Below are 20,857 nucleotides of genomic sequence, written 5' to 3' on the forward strand. Positions count from 1 at the left end.
TCGTCCAACGATCATTCATTCTCGGATAAAAACTTCGGTAATAATCAGCTAATACTTAAAGCAACTAAAAAGGGAAAATCGATTTAAGACTTCGGCAACGTCAGAAACTGTTAAAATCCGAGAAAGCAGACACTTATTTAACAAGAAAGAGAGCCTGTCAGTCTTAATAAAGTGGCGAAATCAAGTGGCCAAGAAAAGAACCAGAAGACTTTTTGCTACATTCACTTACCATGTAGCGGCGCATGGTTAGTTAAGCTGGTTAGTCTGTAATATTAATATGGTAAATGTTTTGTTTTCCAGTTACAAATTTCGGACATAAGGTAGAAAGAAAGTAACAACTTGTGTAAATAGTTTTAAAATAGGAAAAGTAGAATACGAAATGCTTAATCTTATCAAAACATACGATAAAATATCTACCAATGAAAAACTAACGAACTTGATTTAAGTAACTTTAAGCAATTTATAGTTTCATACATACTTTTTTAACATACCGTTGTTTCATATTTCTCTTGAGAGTCATTTTGAGCAATTTATTATTTCATACAGATTTTTTAACATGCCGTTGTTTCATATTTCTCTTCAAAGTAATTTTAAGCAATTTATAGTTTAATACCACCGAGTTTCTTAATATACCATTGCTTCATAGTTCTCTTGAACGTAATTTTAAGCAATTTATAGCTTTAATACTGATTATTTTAACACATTATTGCTTCATAACTCTCTTGACAGACTTTATTTCCTGAAAATGAATTTCCGGAACAAAATGAATGATATAAATTTATTCAATTGAAGCTTATTTGCAGTGTAGAACCTTTTTGATAGAGTTGGTTTTAACACGAATCATGTAAATCCTCTTTAAAGGGGGGGGGGAATCATGTAGTTATTACGTATAAAGTACTTAAATCGAGTTAATTTGCAGTCTTCTAATGCTGGTAAGAACATAGTGCATTAAGAACGTGGTTCCAAGATTCTCGAAACAGCTGTTTTATTGTACTTTGACCCATTTTCTATTGCATTGCTGATAATATGATTATGTGTATATTTTACTTATTCATATTTCATCTCATTGCTTTAACCAATGTTTCTAATGTTTTTTAATTTTTGAACTACGAACTTTTACGAAAAACGCAGTTTTAATTTGCTGATTGTGAAGTTTCAGATTATTTATGTGTTAGAGAATTTAGAGTTAAAAATGAAAAAGATTTCAAGATTCTCGAAACATCTCTAGTATTGTGTTGACTAATTTTTCAATTGAATTGTTGATATCATGAGACTTTGAACTTATTTAAGCATATTTAACCTCACTGCTGTAACCAATGTTTATAGTTATGTTTTAATCTTTGAACTACGAATTTTGTTTTACGAATAACGCGGATATTATTTAGATAGTACCGTTTTAGACTACTAGAAAGTTTAGAGCTAAAACTGAAGAAAAAAACTATTATTATTCCAAAAAATGAAATGATAAAATGATTGTAGCTAATTTGCATTGAACAGGAAGTAAAGATACAAGCGAGTAACCGCGAAAAACAAAGCAGGGCTGCTTAGGTGCGTTTTGTGGTAAATCAGGCGCAAGGTTAAGACCATACGCATACGCATTGTAAACAGGAAAGAGAAGTTCCTTTTTCAGTAGACAGACAATAGAAAAGTCTAACATTTTTTGCCTCTTATACAAAAACTGATACTTGATTTGGAGGGACAACAAAGCTTCTTGAAAACCATGACGCACTTCATTAGCAATTCTAAGCAGTGTAAAAACTAGTTTTCTTATTCACTTAAACACACCTCGGCATGCCAAAGTATGCTTCCAGATTCAAATTTCCAGCGACATGCATGTTATTAGCAGATATTAAGCTTTTCAAACAATCCCTACTAATTTTTCCACATTCTTTGCGCTGAATTAGTGCTTAACTTATAATGGCATGCTTCAGAGTGTTGACATAAAGCGGGAAACAGTAGATTTCAAGACCATAAACTTGTTGAATGTATGCGTCATAAAATACGTTTAAGTGTCAGCTCACACTTCCTTTTATAATCAGAAAGGAAACTCAATGGAAAAACCATTCAAAGTCATGGATTTGTATCTGACCTCCAGGCAAAAAGCTAACCATTAATTAATGCTTTCCTCAGGAAAGATAGCAAAATTCTTTTGTGAGTCTTCAATTATATTCTAAACTAGTTAACTTATGAAGACATTAAAGCGAAATGTGTCAAATTATGTAACATAAGTTTTCCTTTCAAGATCATTTCGATTTATTTACATATAGTCAAATCGGCTCTCACTTCCTTTTACAATCAGAAAAGAAACTCAAAGGAAAAAATCACACAAAATCAAAGAATTGCATCTGACCTACAGGCAAAACGCTAACCACTAATGAATACAGTAGAACCTTATTAATTCGGACTAACAGGGGATCCGGTTCGTCCGAATTACAGAACGGATTTAACAAAATAACCGATAAATTGAGAGAAGGTACATAAAGTACTGCTCACAGTAAAAATTGTATTTTGAAATTAAAAAAAATGCAATATAAGAGAAAACTACAAAAATACATTTCTGCGCTAACTTGCCTTTTATTTATACAGTATGTAAATCTAAATGGCTGTCCGGATTAAGCGAAGTCCGGTTTAATAGGATACGGATTAATGATGATTTATTGCACTTTCTTTACGATGAATAACAAAATTCTTTTTCGAGTCTTCGATTAGATTCAAAAACTAGTTAATTTATTATGAAATTAAAGCGAGATGTGTCAAATGAAGTAATATAAAGTAAGCGTTAAGAATGGTTTAATTTATTTATGTACAGTTTATGTCTTTCTATGTATTTATCTATAAAAATATACATAATTTCATGTGACTTTTTGTTAAGTATTTTCAGCAAGAAGTATAATGAAATAGTTTTGATACAAAACTGAGCGTATCAATAACGAAAATTTATATAAAAGATACTTTAAAGAAAAACAAAAAGATTTTCGTCCGAAAATAGAAAATATAAATATTTTAAATTTCTTAATACTTTTAAACAGGTTTTTTCTTTTATGATAGTTTGATGTTAATCATTCAAAATTCATAATTTTCCAAAAATCCTAATTGCGCCAATGAAATAAATGAAAATTAAAAATAGAGATTTGCAACAGTTAGTTTATAGTTGCTTTGGACATATAAATGTAAAATTTTCATTTACCTTACAAAGTTACCTTCCAAATGAAATAACTTTAAATATTTCAAACTCATGCTTTAAAAACAAGAAAAAAAAAACAGTAATCATTTAAGGAAAAAAACATTTTAAATTGAAAATCGTTTACATCACATACTAGAAACTAAGAACTTTGGAAGAAATATGTGTGGAAGATTTTTTTAAGCTAAAATTTAAACACACATGTTATGTGTAATATGTACTATTGTTTATGGAGTTGTCACAAACTATAGAATAAGTAAGAAGAATTAACCAAAAGGTGCAAAGAATATTGTTCCCAGATTAAGTACGGATGAACCATGTTTTGCTAAAATCAATTTATTCTATGATCTAGGTAAAACTTTTAATAAAATTTCATAAGGTTTAAAACTTAAATACGTTTTTTAAATTCTTTGACTAATTCATTTCAAACATTAAGAGATAAGTGCTGAAGTCATAAACGACCATTTAAACAGAAAAAATGCGTACTCAACTTTATGGATTAAACACCAACTAGAACCTAACTGGAATGGGAGAGAAGATTTAGTTGAATAATGGATTCATTCATATTCCATCAAATATGAATAGAACTTATGTTCTCATTGCACTCAACTGTAATAACTGCATTTTGCAGAGGTAAATCTGTTTCAAAATGTATTACGAAAAAACGTTCAAACCAAAATTGAAGCAAAAAAAGTCGTGTAGTATGGTCTATGGACTAAAAACGAATTAAGTGCGACAGAACAATAAAGACATAAGAATACCGTCCCCATAGAACATGCGGAGGTATTCAGGGGCGGATACAGACTATCATTTTAGTGGGAATATTTCTAAAACTGCTTGGGTGTCCAAAAAGAAAAAAACACCAAATTGGCCAGGAATAAGTCGCCTAATACGGCAAAAACGTCTCTAATTAATTTCATAAGCAATGAAAAATAGTATTCCAAATAATTACTTTTAAAAATGTGTTTGAACAGAAAGTAGGCTTATAATACTGTCGACGGTTTGGGAGGGGTCATGACCCCATGACTCTCCGCTTGTGTCCGCTCCTGGAAGAACTATGATTCACTAAAATACTTGAACTGTAAGATGTAAAGGTAAACCTGATACAATAAAACGATATAAAATACAAAACGTAACAAGAGTGTTTTGAATTCCTTTGATCAATCCATTTCAAAGATAAAGATGTAAATGCCAAAAATATTTTTTCCTCAACTATCAGCTCATGCAAAAAGAACTAAGCAAATACAATTACTCGAATAAAAATTACAGTTAGATTAAATGCAAAAAAAGCAAATTCAATCTCTACTCTGAGGTTTTGATTTCACAAGAGATTGCGATTGTTAATTATCAGAACTAAAGCAATATTTGGCCTATTGCAGCTTGGCAATACACCAAGGATATCTTGTTTAGCCAAGTTAAGAAAAAGTCATTCCAACATTGCCTTTAGAATGAGTGAAAATCCAAAAGTACAAAAGAAGCTTTTGACTTAATTAATTAATAGCTCTAATACACTCAATTATAACTAAGAAATGAAAACTCTGGGGATTTTTTTCATCCAGCTTCTTCGGAAACCAACACAAAAATTAAAATAAATGAGACGCCTTTGTACGGTCTCGAGGGACAAAAATAATTTCTTGCACATTTTCCTCGAAGTGTCATATTTGCGCTTAGAGGCAAAATTCTTTAAATGCTTAATATTTTATCTTTTATGAGCGTTTTTTTCAGCGCAAAACACATTCAGACTTAACTCAAATCAGTATTTATTCGTCTTTAAGGGTGTGAATACATAAAATTAAAGTTTTAACCATAACATTTATTTTCAAGAAAGCGCTGTTTAAAAAGCGTTATATCAAAGAGATTATTTTTATGCATACGGATAAAGATTTGTTTTTTCTTCCAAGATGTGGCAATACATTTTAAAGACAAATTAGTAGTTTGATGTTAAATTTTAAATAATGTACTTAAAATAAAATCTCAAGTTCTTTTTAGAAGTAGGTGAAGGTTTCAACGCAACATTGGTTTGGTCTTTTCAAGAAATGATTTATATTATAATTTATTCATTTTTTTAAAAAAAGAAACAGCTTAAGAGAAGTTATTTCTTAAATATTCATATATTTTTATTTTTTTTAGAATATAACTTGCGTTATCATTTTTTCTGGAAAATCGTAGGATGTTAATGTTTATACTTCATAAAAATACCTTATTCAGAAAGCTAGAGTAATTTTTTAACAAGCAGTGGAATTCTTTTCAAAAAAATAATCATGATGTGTTTAAAATTCATTTAACCATAAATTAGTCTTTCATGAAGCGTAAAATAAGATTTATAAAGTAAACGTCATTAATAAACCGGAAGACAAAAAATAAAAGGTTGAATAAAGGGCTACATATAAAATGAGTTTTTCTGGGGCAGTTGGGGACATATCAATTATTGGAAAATATGAAAGTTGAAAATCCTTTTCATTAATGATCATGTGTAGATATAATGTATATAATGTTCAATGAAAAATAATGCCATTATTTTAGGCAAGATAGGTGGAAAAGAACTTTTTTTTAATCATTGGAAAACTTAAATCCAATAAATGTTAATGTATAAATTTGAAGTTGCTTTATATAATAATGTGAAAATCATACACTAAAGAAATATTTTTAAGAAACGGAATTTTGTACAAAAAAATTAGTCCCTGTGCATTACTTTAAAAAATCAATTTTTTTAAAACAGAAGTTTATTTCGGAGATTGGTATTCTTTTTGAAAAACAGGAATTCATTTTATAATTTACGATACTTTTACACTTCGTTTTAGGCCGTGTGAAATCTTGAAAACGCATTTTTTCTTCTGACAAATGTATACTTCTTACATATATGTTCTTATATAAATTTGTTTAATGTGCATTAACGACGAAGTTCCTCTTTTTGATAAAAACTATAAATGTTTTGAAAAGATCCCCCCCCCCTCCTCTCACTTTGCAAAAGGTCTGTACAGCTGTCGCGTAGAGATATATTATGAGTATATACAAATGACATGTGTGTGATTTTTTAGGGCAAAATTACTAACATAAAATCGACAATCTAAATTTTCATTTCGAAAAAAAAAAAAAAATCTAGGAAAAAAGGATGTTTTTGAAAAGATACACAGCTTAAAATACGCAGTTGGAATCAAAAACTAGCGACGTATAAATAAACTAAATCTTAAAATAAAACAAGAACCATGCTTGAAAAAGCCAAAATTATATCAAACAGTTCTAAATGGGGAACTAAAATCAAGTTTCAAAACCTATAATTCAAAAAATATTTTTTCTATAAGTAGTTTAAATGGGAAAAATTCTTCACAATAGAAAAAAAGCAATTTTTTTGCCTGGGGGAGAAAAAAGAGCCCACCTTTAAAAGTAGTATAAGAAGTGTTGAAAATTTGTGAGTTGATGATGATATTCCAATATTGATGCTAAAAACAATGCACATTCGGTAAAAGATTATAAGACAAAATTTTACAAAAATAAATAAAAAGTTTTTTAAGCAAAGTGCCCAAAAGCAAATTTTATAAGTTTCAGTTCCATAAAAAAATGAAACTGAAACAAATCCAAATTTGAAGAATAAAACAAGGCGAGGTTTTCAGTTGTCGGAAAGAAATAATTTCAGCAACTGCAGTTCAGGAAAACGCAGTTAAGAAAACAAGCGAAGACCTCTTCGTTGAAACAGGAAAAGGAATTAAATGCCTTGCATAGCATCCTTTATTTGAAATGGGGAAGGATTAAGAAAAATGCTTAAAAAATATTTTTAAAGACCAATAAGGCTGCCAGAGAAAAGGAAAGAAGAAAGAAAATGAGTGAGCAGCGAATTAATGGGAGCAGACAAAGGGAAGAGAAAAAAGGGTTGCAAAAGTAAAAGAAAAAAAAAACATGATCGGTAACGAGTATGCTTCTTTCGCCAGCCACGAGATGGCGCTACTATGAAAGATGAGCTGTAATTCAAACAAGCGTGACCGCCTTTAGCGTTTTAGTGCGTTTTTTCGCCAATCGGCGCTTTTTCTTTGCTTTGCTTTCATGCTCCGGTGATATTGATTGTGAAGAGCAAAGAGAAAAAAAATATAAAAACACTGTGCGCACTGCCTTTCCGAACCCATTTTCGTTTTCTTATGGCGTCAGGTATGATATTGATCTGCGTTGCATATTACGGAACATAAATTGCGCGTTTCAGAAAATGGGTTCTTTTTGTAGATAAAAATTGGAAAATAGTTTGCCTGTTATGTACCCAACGTAAAATAACGTTTTCGTAGATATTTTTGCACGAGATTATTATCGATTTTTCTCTGTTTGTTTTTACATTTCTTAGCCTTTTCTCTATTTACGGTTATCGTGTTTCCGTTTTTTCTAATCTAATAATAATTACAACACAATCACTTATTTTGTCAATTACTTTACTACTTAAGCGGAACAACAGTTTATAAGAGCAAAATTAATAATCAAATTGTTTTTCACTTAATGTTGTATTACACAGGTAAGTGAATTTTTAACTTTCCGTTTGTGTTTTTTAAAACACTTTTTTTTTTTTAAGTTTTTTTGATGCTTCATAGTGAACTTTAATGACAGACATCAAATTAAAGGAGAATAAAATATACGAAGAAGAAAAATATTTACAGAATCAAATTCTAACAGAAAATATTTTTTTTTTTTAACTTGCGAATGGAGGAAAAAAAAAGATAAATCAACCAATTTAAATATATAAAGAAATATAATAAATTCAATTTTCTTCCTAATTGTGAGTGAAAACAACTTATACTTTTACTTTCGATATATCTTATTAGTTTTAAATGTAAGCGTTATTTGAATTTACTTAATGGAAGTAATGAAAATTAGCCAAATGAATAGATAACTGATTATATCTTTCAGATATTTATTTATTCCCAAAACTGTCAGTTTATTTTATTATTATTATTTTTTTTTTTTTTTTTTGACTTTACGATCTCAAAAGTTAGTTTTCCTTTTCATCTTACTTTGCATCTGTTTATATTTGGATAAGTTTTTTAATTACGTTAAACCGAACACTAAAACAAGCGCCAAATGCCATTTGCATAAATGACTTGTCCATGTAAACAACAAAATGAAAAAAAAGACGTTAAAAAGTTGTTGATGCAAGAAAAATGCAAAATCTAGGCAAGTGTAGACGAAATTAAAATAGACTGCAAACATTACCTGAAGTCCGTAGGCAATAACTAGAAAAAAGATATCTTGATTTTTTTTTTTTTTTTTTTTTTGAAAATGTTCAATTATGAACAGAATATTTGACAAAAACCTTAATAGTGTTCAACCAGCAGACTGAATGCACATATTGATCATCAACATTAACACAAGCAACATCAAAAAAAATCCAATCTCACTTTCAAAACTGAAAAATGAAATATTTATAATAATTATAAAAAGCACACTTCAAGAAAAAAAAAATTGTTAATATTTTCAAAACAAACTGCTCAATTCACAAACATAAAAATGCAGTTAAAGCAAATCTTACCTTATCGCAAAATATTTCATATTTTAGTACCAAATGCTTACCAATGTCTACAAAGATAGACTCATGAAATTAAAAAGTCTTACCTCAAGTGATTTCGTTGATAACCAGTCGTTCTGAGAGGCTATACTTTCGATATAAATACACACTCACATTCATACAAAAATACTTATATTAGACATAATAAATAAAACTTTATTAGGAACCATCATATATAAATTCACACAAAAACATCCAAGATTTAAAAAAAAATAATAATAAAATCTCAACAGCCGATAAAAATATGTCCGGAAGCACAAATCACAAAACCAGATTTCCAAACTATTTAGAGTCATGCAGTTGAAATGCGGCAGTCCGATATATTGTTCAATAGTTAGCTTTGGAAGCAGTATAGTTCACTAAATCTCTTAGCACAATCTCAGTCCAATAACGGCAAATAATAAGCAAAATAAACTGTTCATTATCTTGGCTGCAATAGGAAAAGCAATCACTGAATCTTGCACTGACAAGCAATATTTACAATCTTAATTTGAGATTAAATATCTATTCGATTTAAAACAAAAAAGCGAAAAAAAAAGATTGTAAGCACTTTAGTATTTTAAAAGCTCATTAGGGACTAGGTAACTGCGTTTTTAGCAATTTGAGCACAATATCATAATGTTATACCTCGTGCAAAGTTAGTGGCTTCTCTGCTTTCCTTTTGCAGTCAAACCTTCCATAAATAGCTGCATATTTCCGAATTTCATCCATGCGCCGAGGATCATCTTCGGCCATGTTCATCACATACTGAAAGAAAGAAAAAAGAAAAAGAAGCCATGAGAATAAGTTACTGAACTTTTGAATGGTTACTGAAAACAACATTTCAATAGTCATTTAGGATAACGTTGGACCATAACTTAGCACAAATTCCGTTTTTTTTTTTTTTTTTTTTTTTGACTTGGATTAAAAAAAAAATAATTAACCCAGCTGTGTTGCACTTTAATGGCAAGGTTATAAAAGAAATTTTCTACTCTTTATTTCACAAAAAAAAAAAAAGAAAAGAAAAAAGTAGGCAATAGTGTACACAGCTAAGTGCATCATTCATTATTCGGAATTAAGTTTTGAAGCTGTTCAAATCGCTCTTCTACACTGAAACTACTTCTCTATGCAAACTGAACAATGACAGAGATCTTGGGATGTTGCGAAGTAAAAAGGAAGAGTTTTTAAGCATGAAGAAATTATATTTTTGTGCCTTGAAGTTGCACTATTTTTTTTTAATTTACTTATTTATTTATTTTTATTTATTTATTTATTTATTTATTTATTTTCTGTATCAGGCCCAGTGTTGCACTCTCCTGGCAAGATTTTGAAATAAGTTTTCGACTCTTTATTTCACAAAAAAGTAAGCAATACTGCAACATTGTACACAACTCAGTGCATCATTCAATAATTCTGAAGTTCTTGTTTAGAAGCTATTTTTGAAGCTGTTCAAATTGCTTTTAATACTGTAGTAATATTCAATGCAATATTTAAAAATGTCAGAGATCTCGTGATGCTGTGAAGTATAAACGAAGCGTTTTTAAGCATTCAGAAATTTTATTTTTCTGTTTAAAGTTGCACTACTTTTAATTAAAATAATTTATTTTTCATCCCATTTTAGACGTGGCTCAAAGCCACTCTACACGGCAGGTTAACTTCGAACCAGGCAAATGTTCATTTTAAACTAATTTAAATAATTATTATTTTTTAATTTTGAATAACTATGCAATACTTCAAGAGTTTTTCTTCCATTTTATACCAACAAACATACAATAAAAACAAAATCATTAAAACGTGAGTAGGGCAGTTTAAAATCGAGAAATCGTGGCCCAAAGTTACCCTGAATGACTAGTGGTGTTATAAAAATAATAATGATAATAACAACAAAAACAAATCACACAATATGAGAAAAAGATCACTCAGAAAAAATCACTAAGAATTTATCTATAAGTGACAATTCAAAATGAAGCAACCTGAGCAATTTCGTTCCTTACTAAAGAAATTATGATGTTGCAGATTGGCAATCAGGATAGCCAAAATTCATTGCAACAATATTATTATAACTAGAGATCTTTTTATTGAGCACGAAATACAATGTTGAAGATTTTGTAAATTAAGTATTGCTGGTAAATTTGGCTATTAATTTAGAGGACTTACTAGAATCAGTTTTCAAAAAATATACTAAATTGAAAAAAAAAAAAAAGAAACTTTCAGCAAAATTGCATTATACATATTATTTCACAGAAATTGGGAGACTCAAGAACTTTATTGTGGATTTAAAACATCACATTTACTTTCATTTTTGCTAGTTATGTCTTTAAAAAAAACCCGCTTTCAACCATCTTGCACAACATACTAATTACTACACATCACTGAAAACTCAATAATTACTCTCGAATAGTTATTAAAGTCAATTTATTACTATTGGTTACAAAAAACAAAGTGCTTGTCAAAAATTATCACGACTTAAAAAAAAAACTTTACAATGCTTTCCATGACTAAAACTTTTGATGCGAAACAAACATTTTCAATCAAATTCCATAGAAGAAAACAATGAAATGTCAAACATTTCAACTGTTAGTATAGAATGATTATGAGAAAAACATTCTTATTAGTGATTGCTTTGAAGACGTTCAGCTAAAGATTTAAAAAATGTGAAACCACGAATTGCTAAACTTCAATCTCAATAATATTACAATAATTTTCTCAATAATGATAAGATTAATCAGGATCGAGCTCCTCCAATCGATTTAAAAACATATCTTCAGCATAAGATGAGAAATATTCAATCGTGAATCTAGAATGGTTTTAGGAAAGTTTTTGTAATTAGAAACATTTTTATCTACTACAGGAAGGATCAGCCCACTTTGTAAGCATTAATTATCCAAAATCTTGCAAATAATTAAAAAGAAAATCTCGCAAAGAAAAGAAAAAAAGAAGAATTAAGGAGGCAGAGAAAACAGTAGAAAAAATGCATGGGCAAATATACCCTTGTTTGATTTGTTTTTAATAATAAAATATCCTTGTTTTTTGACTAACATTGATAGTTTCAACTTATCAATATTTTAAGATTTTAAAGTGAATGCTCTGAAAGTTTTATTGAGATTAAAACAAATAAGTATATAATTTACCACTCTGTTTCAGATTAATTGATTGTAATGTTAATAAAAGAGTTGAGTTTAAAAAAAAAAGAAAGAAGTAGAAAGAAAGAACGAACGAAAGCTACAAAATGTGTTTAAATCCAAGCAAATCGTATTATCATCTCACACAACATTACAAGGGCAATTCTTATGAATACCTCACTATTCATTAGACATCGAGTTACAACCCAATGATTACTTGAGGATCAATTAAATGTGCGTGGGAGCAGATCAACTTATATGTCTAACTCATACCACTGTTTTTGTAATATCTGGTATTTATAAGACGTTCTCTGTACGTTTGCCAAAATATATATAAAAGTACATATATTTCTAAGTTTATTTTTTCACGGAAATAGCGTTTTAAATAAATACCTTAATACTTGTTTGCAAAATTATTTATTTAATTACTCTATTATTTATTCAAAATAAATACTCTTATATGTATTTAGTAACGAAGGTTTCTGCATTCGTTTCATGCAAATTGTGAAGGAAGAGAGGGGGAGATCGTTAATTGTGAATGTGATTATGCTTATTCATTATTTGAGTATCTATCGCAAAATTAGCAGTCGAATCGGTAATTAATTCAATTTGTATAGTTAGTAATAGTGGAAAAACGAAAATAACGCCTAGAGTATTAGAAAGAGATCTTTCTATATAAAATAAATTTTGTAGTTGCACATGAATTCGTGCCACTAAGAGTTTTTCTAAGATTTTTAGCAGCCAAAATAATTCCTAGCATAAAAACTTCTAGGATGAACTCTTCCCTTGCTGTCAAAAGTTATTTCTTCGGGTGGGGCAGAGGGCAGAACTAAAAGAGATTAAATCCATTCCAATAAGACAGCGCTGCTACTTCTTCAATTCAAGTTCTCGAAATTCGCATTATCAAAACCGCATTCTTGTCGAAATAATACAAAGATTAAAGACGTCAAGTCGTTCAGTTCATCTCAAAACGTCTTCCCGAATTCTAGCTTTCAAAAGTTCCTCATATCCAAAACTTAGGTGACTGACCGTACTTTTCCACTTCCCAAGTATAGAAACGAAGGTGCACACAAAAAACTTCTTTCGCAAAGCAAAGGGGGTTTGCGCAAGGTACAGGTGTGATAAAAAGGCGACGAACTCGGGGGACAAGTGTTCTTCTTTCAACCCCTTCCACAGAAAAAAAAACCTGAAAAAAAAACTGAAAGTTGAATAAACTCTTTCTTTTGAGCTCCTATTTCTTACATGGTATTGTTGCGAAAGGGTAACGCACTCCTTTTCCCTTTCTTTTGCGCCAAAGGAGCCTCTAAGATTTTAAAAGCCTTTGTGTGTGCTCCTACCCTTTTTTCTATAAATTAAAAAACCTTCTACCGTGGAAGGGGTACAAGAGCCCCGCAACTTCAACTTCTTTACCTTTAACAGGTTGGACGATTGTTTAGATCGTTGAACTGCTGTCTCAAGTTCAAGAAACTTCACTACCATTGAAGATTCAAGATAGAAGACCCCACTGTGTACACAAAATACGATGTTTATGCAATCATAGAGGAGGTAAAATAAGCCACAAATTATAATAGAAGTTTATTTCCATTGTAGTCGAAATGCACGTTTACATCTTTAATGTTCATAACGTTCCGAGATGAAAGAAGTTAATGAATTTGAAAAACAAAATTTATAAAAGTTTGTTTTTAACAACTAAGAATATTTCAATGATTACATACAACGAAAAGAAAGAGTATGTTTTTGAACTGTAGCACATCATAAGGGCACTGTTGTTTTGGAAAGCATAACAATGGCCAGTTGAAGCTTTCGTGCTCTTCAAATTAGAGCCGCTGTGAAAACAAGTTTTTTTTTTTTAGTTTATTTACGACTCCTAAAGGCTGAGAGATTCCAATATTGTTTGGGCAAATTATGGAAGAAAGGCATTGAAACGTTCACTCCACTACTCTGCAATCGATTTAGTTATACAAATCTTCAAAAACTGATGATAATTTTCAAAACGTAATTCCATAAAAGTTGGAATTCAAAAAAAGAAGGGAACGCATAGAGGAATACAAAAATTTAAGAGGTTTTATGTTAGTGTTGCATTTACAGTAAACTATTATTCAAAACACAAAAATCATTACAGAAATCAAACTTAGTAATTATGTATGTATGTTTGAATTTTGAAAAGCTATAGAGAAAAATAGTTCCTTATATAAAAACAAACAGCTGACGAGGTTAGGTACTAGGAACAAAAAGAAATATACAAGTTCAAGAGGAAGAATTTTTTCTTCAAAACGAAAATGATGACTTATTCCCCCAATATTTTTTCTCCAGAAGATCTCGGAAGTAAATAACAAATGCATTTTTAATCCTTCACAGGTAAAAGAAGATACATTTTTCCTTGTTTAAAAACCAACAGTGACACGTTTTTTATTTAACCAACGAGTACTAAATATTTTACCAAGAAGTTTGCCAACATAAAAGCAATTCGAAACACATAACTTAGGCCAAATTATCAGAAGATAGGCTATTATTTCATGTTGTTAATGTTTTAATTATTTATTTATTTTTTTAATATAAAATGTTAGTATTTATAAAATTTCGAAAACCTGATTAGAAACCAAAAAAAATCTATACGAAGTAAAATGGGATATGAATAACTCTAGAGTTCATAGTAAATGCGGATGACATGTGGGGCAGTGAGAAGCAAAGCGATGTAAGTGGACATTTTCAAGTTTCGAGTAAAACGCGTTTAAAGATAACATCCTAGGTAGGCTTTCATTGAATTTTTTTTACTAAATCATGCTGTACAGAAGCACTTACCAGGGCTACTAGTACTGTCTCTTGCCCCGAGACACAGAGGAGATATTTCCCTATTATTTGCACTGGTTATCTCAGAATTTTTAAATTTGCCCCTTACATACCTTTGATTCTCACTGCCTCAAGTTTTAAATTTGAAAAGATTATTTAAAATTACTTTCTCTACATCGCCACTTGGAATTTTTAAATTATTTCTCAGGTAAATTTTACGGAGTCATTCGCTGCATAATGACACAGTGTATCATCCCATCTAGTCAACAGGCAGAAGGTTATTATTATTATTATTATTATTACAACTTAAAAATGGGAATATTAAGATGTAGTTTTTGAGGTAACTTAGCGATGTGAGAGTTATAATACACGAACTTTCGTAATTATTCTGATGATAGGTTGAGTAAAAATCTTACCACTCAAAATGCAAAACAGGCTTTTTTTTTCTTTTTCCTTTTTCTTTCTTTCTTTCTTTTTTTTTTTTTTTACGAATTTTAATGGTAAACTGGAAGGGAGGAAAATAAAAAACAAAGTTACAAATTAAAACTTCGATGAATAATAGAAATAAAAAGTAACTGCAACGTGGAAAACTTCACCACTCACACATCAAAAAAAAGTTAAAAAGGTTTTTAAAAAATATTTCACTTTTACTTAAAAACGTGGTGCTGATTAGATTTTGAAAAGATTTTCTTCGTCCACGAATATGGACCACACCGGTTGTACACAAAGTATAAGGCTATGTCCTAAAGTCAGATGGCGCTGCACGGACACATGAGTGATGAAGTTCTAAAAAACACGTACTTGGGAGCAGCTATTGTAAAATGAAGATTAAAAGCTATGAAGTTCTCTTCTTTTTGGCTTCATTTTCTTTTCTTTCTACAAGGGCTTTTTTAAATTCCCCAACTTGACGAGCTTTTCCCTATCTGATGCAGTCCCCCATTTCTGGCGGCTATTACCAAAGAAGAAAGGGGGAAAAAAGTAACGTGGAAGATGTAGCCAACCGTGATGTACAGCAAAGGGGTGTGGGGTGGATAAATGCAAATCGATATGCAAATGAGTACTCACTTATTATAAGCAGGCCTAAAATAGCCTCGGGCTAACGGTCACAAGCGGGAAGGTTTTGTTGAAGATAAAAAGAGTCCTCTGTGGGAGTGAAAAAATATATGGGCATTACTATTTAACATCAGAAAAGTCTTCTGCTGATTACTTTTCCGTCTATGAGTGCTTTCATAACTCCACAATCTCTTTTCATGTCAGTAAGGATAATCTCCAGCAACAAACAGAACCAACCAACTAGTTACAAGCGAAATGTAAAACAAATTCAAGCTAAGCTTCGATAATCTTTCAAAAGTGCTACACCAATGAATGTCCAGTCTCAGGAAGCGAGAAGTCCTACCTCTTATTTGCATGGAATATAATTGAAGAGAATGTATAGAAACCAGCTGTTACACAATACCACTTGTTTGTTAGGGCTGAAAGCAATACCTGCAGTTATGTTGTATAGGAAATTATGAATTCCAAACAGCGTTACTTCAAGCTCTGATTCGAACAAGATATCAAAGTTTATCCACAACGATTTCTTTGACATTCTCATAACAATAGGTCATTATTTGTATTTAACATTTAATTTTCAATGCAGAATCAGATTTTAGGCTAACAGTACATAAAAAGTGGCAATTGTTGATCCTTCATTAACGTTTGACTGAGAAAATATAAATCAGTAGCTATAGCTCAAATTTTTGCCAAGAGAAAACAATCGACGTTAAAAAAAGTCAAATCAGCCCCTGTCACCCCAATTGAGCAAACTTTATCTTCGATTTTTCAAAAGTAATTATATATATAAAAAAATTCCGACACTGAAAAAATTTATTCGTCTAATAAACTATAAATTAACAAAACTATGCAATATTTCAAGTTGAAAACTAAAGTCATACGCGCCACAGTTCGACTTGTCAATTTTAATAACTGAATAGTTAAAGAAATTAGCAAGATTCTAAAGCTTCTATTGCCACAGTGAATATTGCAGACATTACTAAATGTCAGAAGAAAAATATTGACAGTTAAAGAGTTAAGAGAGAGTTTCAACCTATCAATGTTACCACAATTAGTTTCAATAACTTTTAGTAACTGTCAAAAGAAGAAATATTTGTACTTTATTTAGGCAAGAATGCAGAACTGGATACTTGTGAAGCAAGTGACAGGTTGAAATTATCTCTCTGTTATCAAACACTAAAAAAAATGTAATTGACAGTATCGAATCAATACTCTTAAATGAATACTCTTTTAGAATTGCTCGGCATTAATCATCATTTTAGTTTATGTAATTAGTGCAGTCTGTTGATAAGTTTTCAGTTTTCCTAAAATTTAGTTCAACTATCGCTAAAATTAAAATGGTTACAGAAGATATCTAGCAAAGCTTGAAGTAAGATCTCATCCGCATATGAATATTATTCGATTTAGAATTATGAAGAAAATTTTCTTTGGATCGGAAACTTTTATGAAGAAAACCACTGACGAATATAGTCAGCTCTTGGAATCAAGAACATCTTGATTCATTTGTCCAAATATAAATAAGAAGACATTCGGCCTTCTATTAAGTCTAGCCCTTACGTTTTTTTAGCAGTGTGAGTCGTATGTTTTTTCACTTTGGATTACAAGTTATTGAGAGAATTACTTACTCAATTCTAACCAAATAAAATCACGAACATTTCCTAATCATTTATGCTGATCTGAAAGTCACAACTTTTATATTTCATTAACTATTAGAAGACCAAGTACATAATTAAAATGTATTAAAATTTGCTATGATTAACTGTAACGAATTTTGACATTGCACACTTTTCCAGGAGGAAAAACTAGATATCTGTTTCTATAAATTAAAATTTCTACAAATGTAAATTCTATAAATCAAAATTCCTGTAACTTAAAAAGATCTTTTTCCTACAAAAGATATCTTTTCCTTCGATGAATATAGAAATTCTATTGTACACAAATTTAAATTGTTATGTATTGTTGCACTTTAACATAAAGGTAACCACATTTAAAAGAATACATAACATAGTTGCCGCGACGGGGAAAAAAAAGGCGTCAAACAGATCGTCAAACTCCATTAATTCAATAGATTTAATCAGAAACCATGACGGGACAATATAAGAAAACTTATCAGATAGAATGCAAAACACTAAACTCCCCGTGGAATCTTAAAGCCCGATATGGTAGATAAAACCAAAAGGGCCTTTCAACGTAGAGAAAACTTTTTTAAGGTATTTCTACTAAATTTCTAGTCTCAAATTAACACATGCTTAGCACTTAAAAAAATTAATAATCTTGCAACACTAGCTTTATTATGTTATAAACGCTTTAGCATGATAACAATGCCACTCTAGAGACTATAAAATTTCGACTAGAGGAGTTTAAATTGTACGAAAATAATGAATATTTATGAACAGTGTTTTCTTCTATAAATAAAATAACAGAGCATTTTTTAATAATAATCACTTTGGAAGGCAAAAGCGAGAGCATAAAATACAGAACTACGACATAAAAATTGTTAAAAACCCGTAGTAAAATAATTAACTACTCCTGTAAAGAGTTCAGAATAGCCATGCTTAAATAATTATAAAACTAAATGCTTCGTATTTTTTGAGCGCATTGTAAAATGAATAAGTTGTAAAACACTAAATCATACATTAAATGCAAGGATTTACATAGAAATGACCCGCAATTTGCATTTACGTAAAATTACAAATTAACTCTTCCTCCTTTTATTCAATTCCATTCTTCCGCCATTTCGTGAAATAAGTAACAAATATCAAAGCAATTTGCATCCGGCTTTAGGTCTCTAAATTCCTAAGAGAACACACGTCGAGATTCGAAAAACCGTTAGCTGAAGAAATTGTTACAATCGTATGGGCGAATTTTTCCTTAGATACTTTATGTTCTCGATTGAAGAAACTTAGAAGACATAAAAATCACTTACTGTCAAACAAAGGGGCTTCACGTATAATTAATACTAATGACATAGATGAAACAACAAAATTAATGTAAATAACTAGTGAATTGTCTTTTTCGAAATCGACAAACCTTGGAGATTTTTTTTCTCATTCATAACGACTGATATTTGATAGCATTAAAGAAAAATGTCATTAGTGCAGATAAAATAAAAAAGCGTTTTTAGCAACCGTGTCTGACAATTAATGGAAATGGTGTTAAACAGAAATGCTGTTATTAAAGGAAAGGGAAGTTAAGGGGAGTGAAGAATTGAGCGTATGCTAATGATAAAACCTCTCAAAATCCTATATAAGTAGGAAACGATTCCAATGAGCTTAGAAGTTTGACGCAATTTTCATCTTATACAGAAAAACGTAACTTTCGATAGATGTAAAAAAACATATTCCTGTCTTCAAATCAGTGCATTTATATATTGCTGTATTTAGGGGAGGGGGAGAGAACGCAATTTCCCGAAGTATCTGGTTTTCTATTGTAAAATTAAGACAATTTAATACAAAATGGTTTCAAAGCACTTTTTAATAAAAAGGTTTGCTTATTAAATTAAAGCTGGCATAATTAATCTGAACTGACCATGTGTGGTCTAACAAACATCCGTCAACCATAACACCAGCCATCTATCGTAAAAAAAGGGAGTCTTCCAACTTTTTTTTCCCCCACTATAGCACTGAATTAGAGAGAAGTTCACTTGAAATAAAAATCAAAAGGAATGCATCTTAATCCTGGAAAAAACACTTCGAAGCGCATCAAGATATAATCCAATGCATCGTAGCTCTAACCAAAGTTTCGTACACGTGGACCTCCTCATCTGGCCAGCATGTGACGGACCACCCACACACAAACTGCTTTTCAAAATTCAGCAACTCGTTTTTCCAACAACAATGAACGCTAAGCAGACGAACTAAAATTACGTTGGTTTAATGAGGATAGTTGGTTCTCAGAAACTCACTTCAAATGGCCTTTCGGTGATTACATCCAACAATAAAAATATAAAATCTTAGGAGCCAGGAAATCATTTTAGGTGCCAGACAAATTATTTTTCAAAGATTTGGGAAAATTCAGTGTAACATGGCTTCTTAAAGATTCTTGTCCTGAAAGAACTAGTCGCCATGGTCTTTGGCTTTTTAGTCGCCCAGTATTTGTCGGAATAAATGATTATGTAATAACACGCTCTTTAGAATCTACTTCCAAGTGAAATTCATTTAAGTCCTCCAAACTTAATAAATGTAATATCACATTCAAATGAATGAACGCTCAGAGTTTTAAACACGTACTTTCAATGCGGATGGATGATTTAGGGACGTAAAATCGCATAATGATCTTGAAAAATGTTAAATATTAAATCAACAAATCGTACTTTATTAAATTTGTTAATAAAAACGTCTTTAGTTAAAGTAAAATTTTGAATGAAGAAAAATCAAATTTACGCTTTATAACTGAAAATAACAGGTTTTAAAAAATAAGAAAGGAAGAATAAGTAAAACAGTGGACGCCGGTTAATTGAATCAACCGCTTTAATGAATCAAATCGTCAAAAACGGAACAAAAATCCAGCTTTATAGAATTAGCCGCTTTATTGGATAAGCGGCTTTATGTAATCAAAACAGTTTAGAATAAACGTGATTCTTTTTAGCGGAGGCCGCTGTAGCAGTTTTAAGAGGGAAACAAAGAGAGAGAGTTAAAAAAAATCCCCACTACACATAACTAACATTAAAAAATAAATGAGATACGAATACCAGAGAAATGATATTAGAGAGTATGGTAACTCTAAAATGTCGAAAGTTAACCTCTCTAAAGAAGATGAGAACAATAAAGAGGAGGATGAAATCTCATATCTCGTAGTTTTCCTTTTCTTTATTTTTAGATGTTAGGGCTCTTGTGCACAGAAACTAAAGATTATGTCTTGCAATTATCGTGGATAACAAGGTATGTCCTGAGACAACTAAGTATGATATGAATACCAAAAAAATGATATTACAGAGTACAGTAATAATAAAATCGAAAGTTAACCTCAGCAAAGTGGCCGCGAGGCCAGTAAAATGGAGGATCAAATCCCATATCTCGCAGAGTTTTTTTTTTTAATGTTTTTTTTCGTTTACGAACACTTGTTATTTAGATGCTTGGGCCTTTTTCATACAGAAACTACAGTTTATATACCACTAAAGACAACTGACATTTTAAAATAAAAACTATTTGCATTGCAAAGCAATGACGAGTATGGTGACGATAAAATCGGAAG

At 30.5% G+C, this 20,857-nt stretch overlaps 1 protein-coding gene across 3 annotated transcripts in view; it reads right to left on the minus strand.

Moving 5' to 3' along the window:
- Positions 1-20,857, minus strand: part of LOC129231379 (NGFI-A-binding protein 1-like) — a 163,423-nt gene that overhangs the window by 40,017 nt on the left and 102,549 nt on the right. For all 3 annotated transcript variants that reach the window (XM_054865678.1, XM_054865677.1, XM_054865676.1), the window contains one exon: positions 9,348-9,467. In XM_054865678.1, the coding sequence (XP_054721653.1) occupies positions 9,348-9,467 (120 nt within the window). The remainder of the gene's footprint in view (positions 1-9,347; positions 9,468-20,857) is intronic.

The sequence above is a fragment of the Uloborus diversus genome, chromosome 10 (genome assembly GCF_026930045.1).
Source record: "Uloborus diversus isolate 005 chromosome 10, Udiv.v.3.1, whole genome shotgun sequence".
In the NCBI taxonomy this organism is placed as follows: domain Eukaryota; kingdom Metazoa; phylum Arthropoda; class Arachnida; order Araneae; family Uloboridae; genus Uloborus; species Uloborus diversus.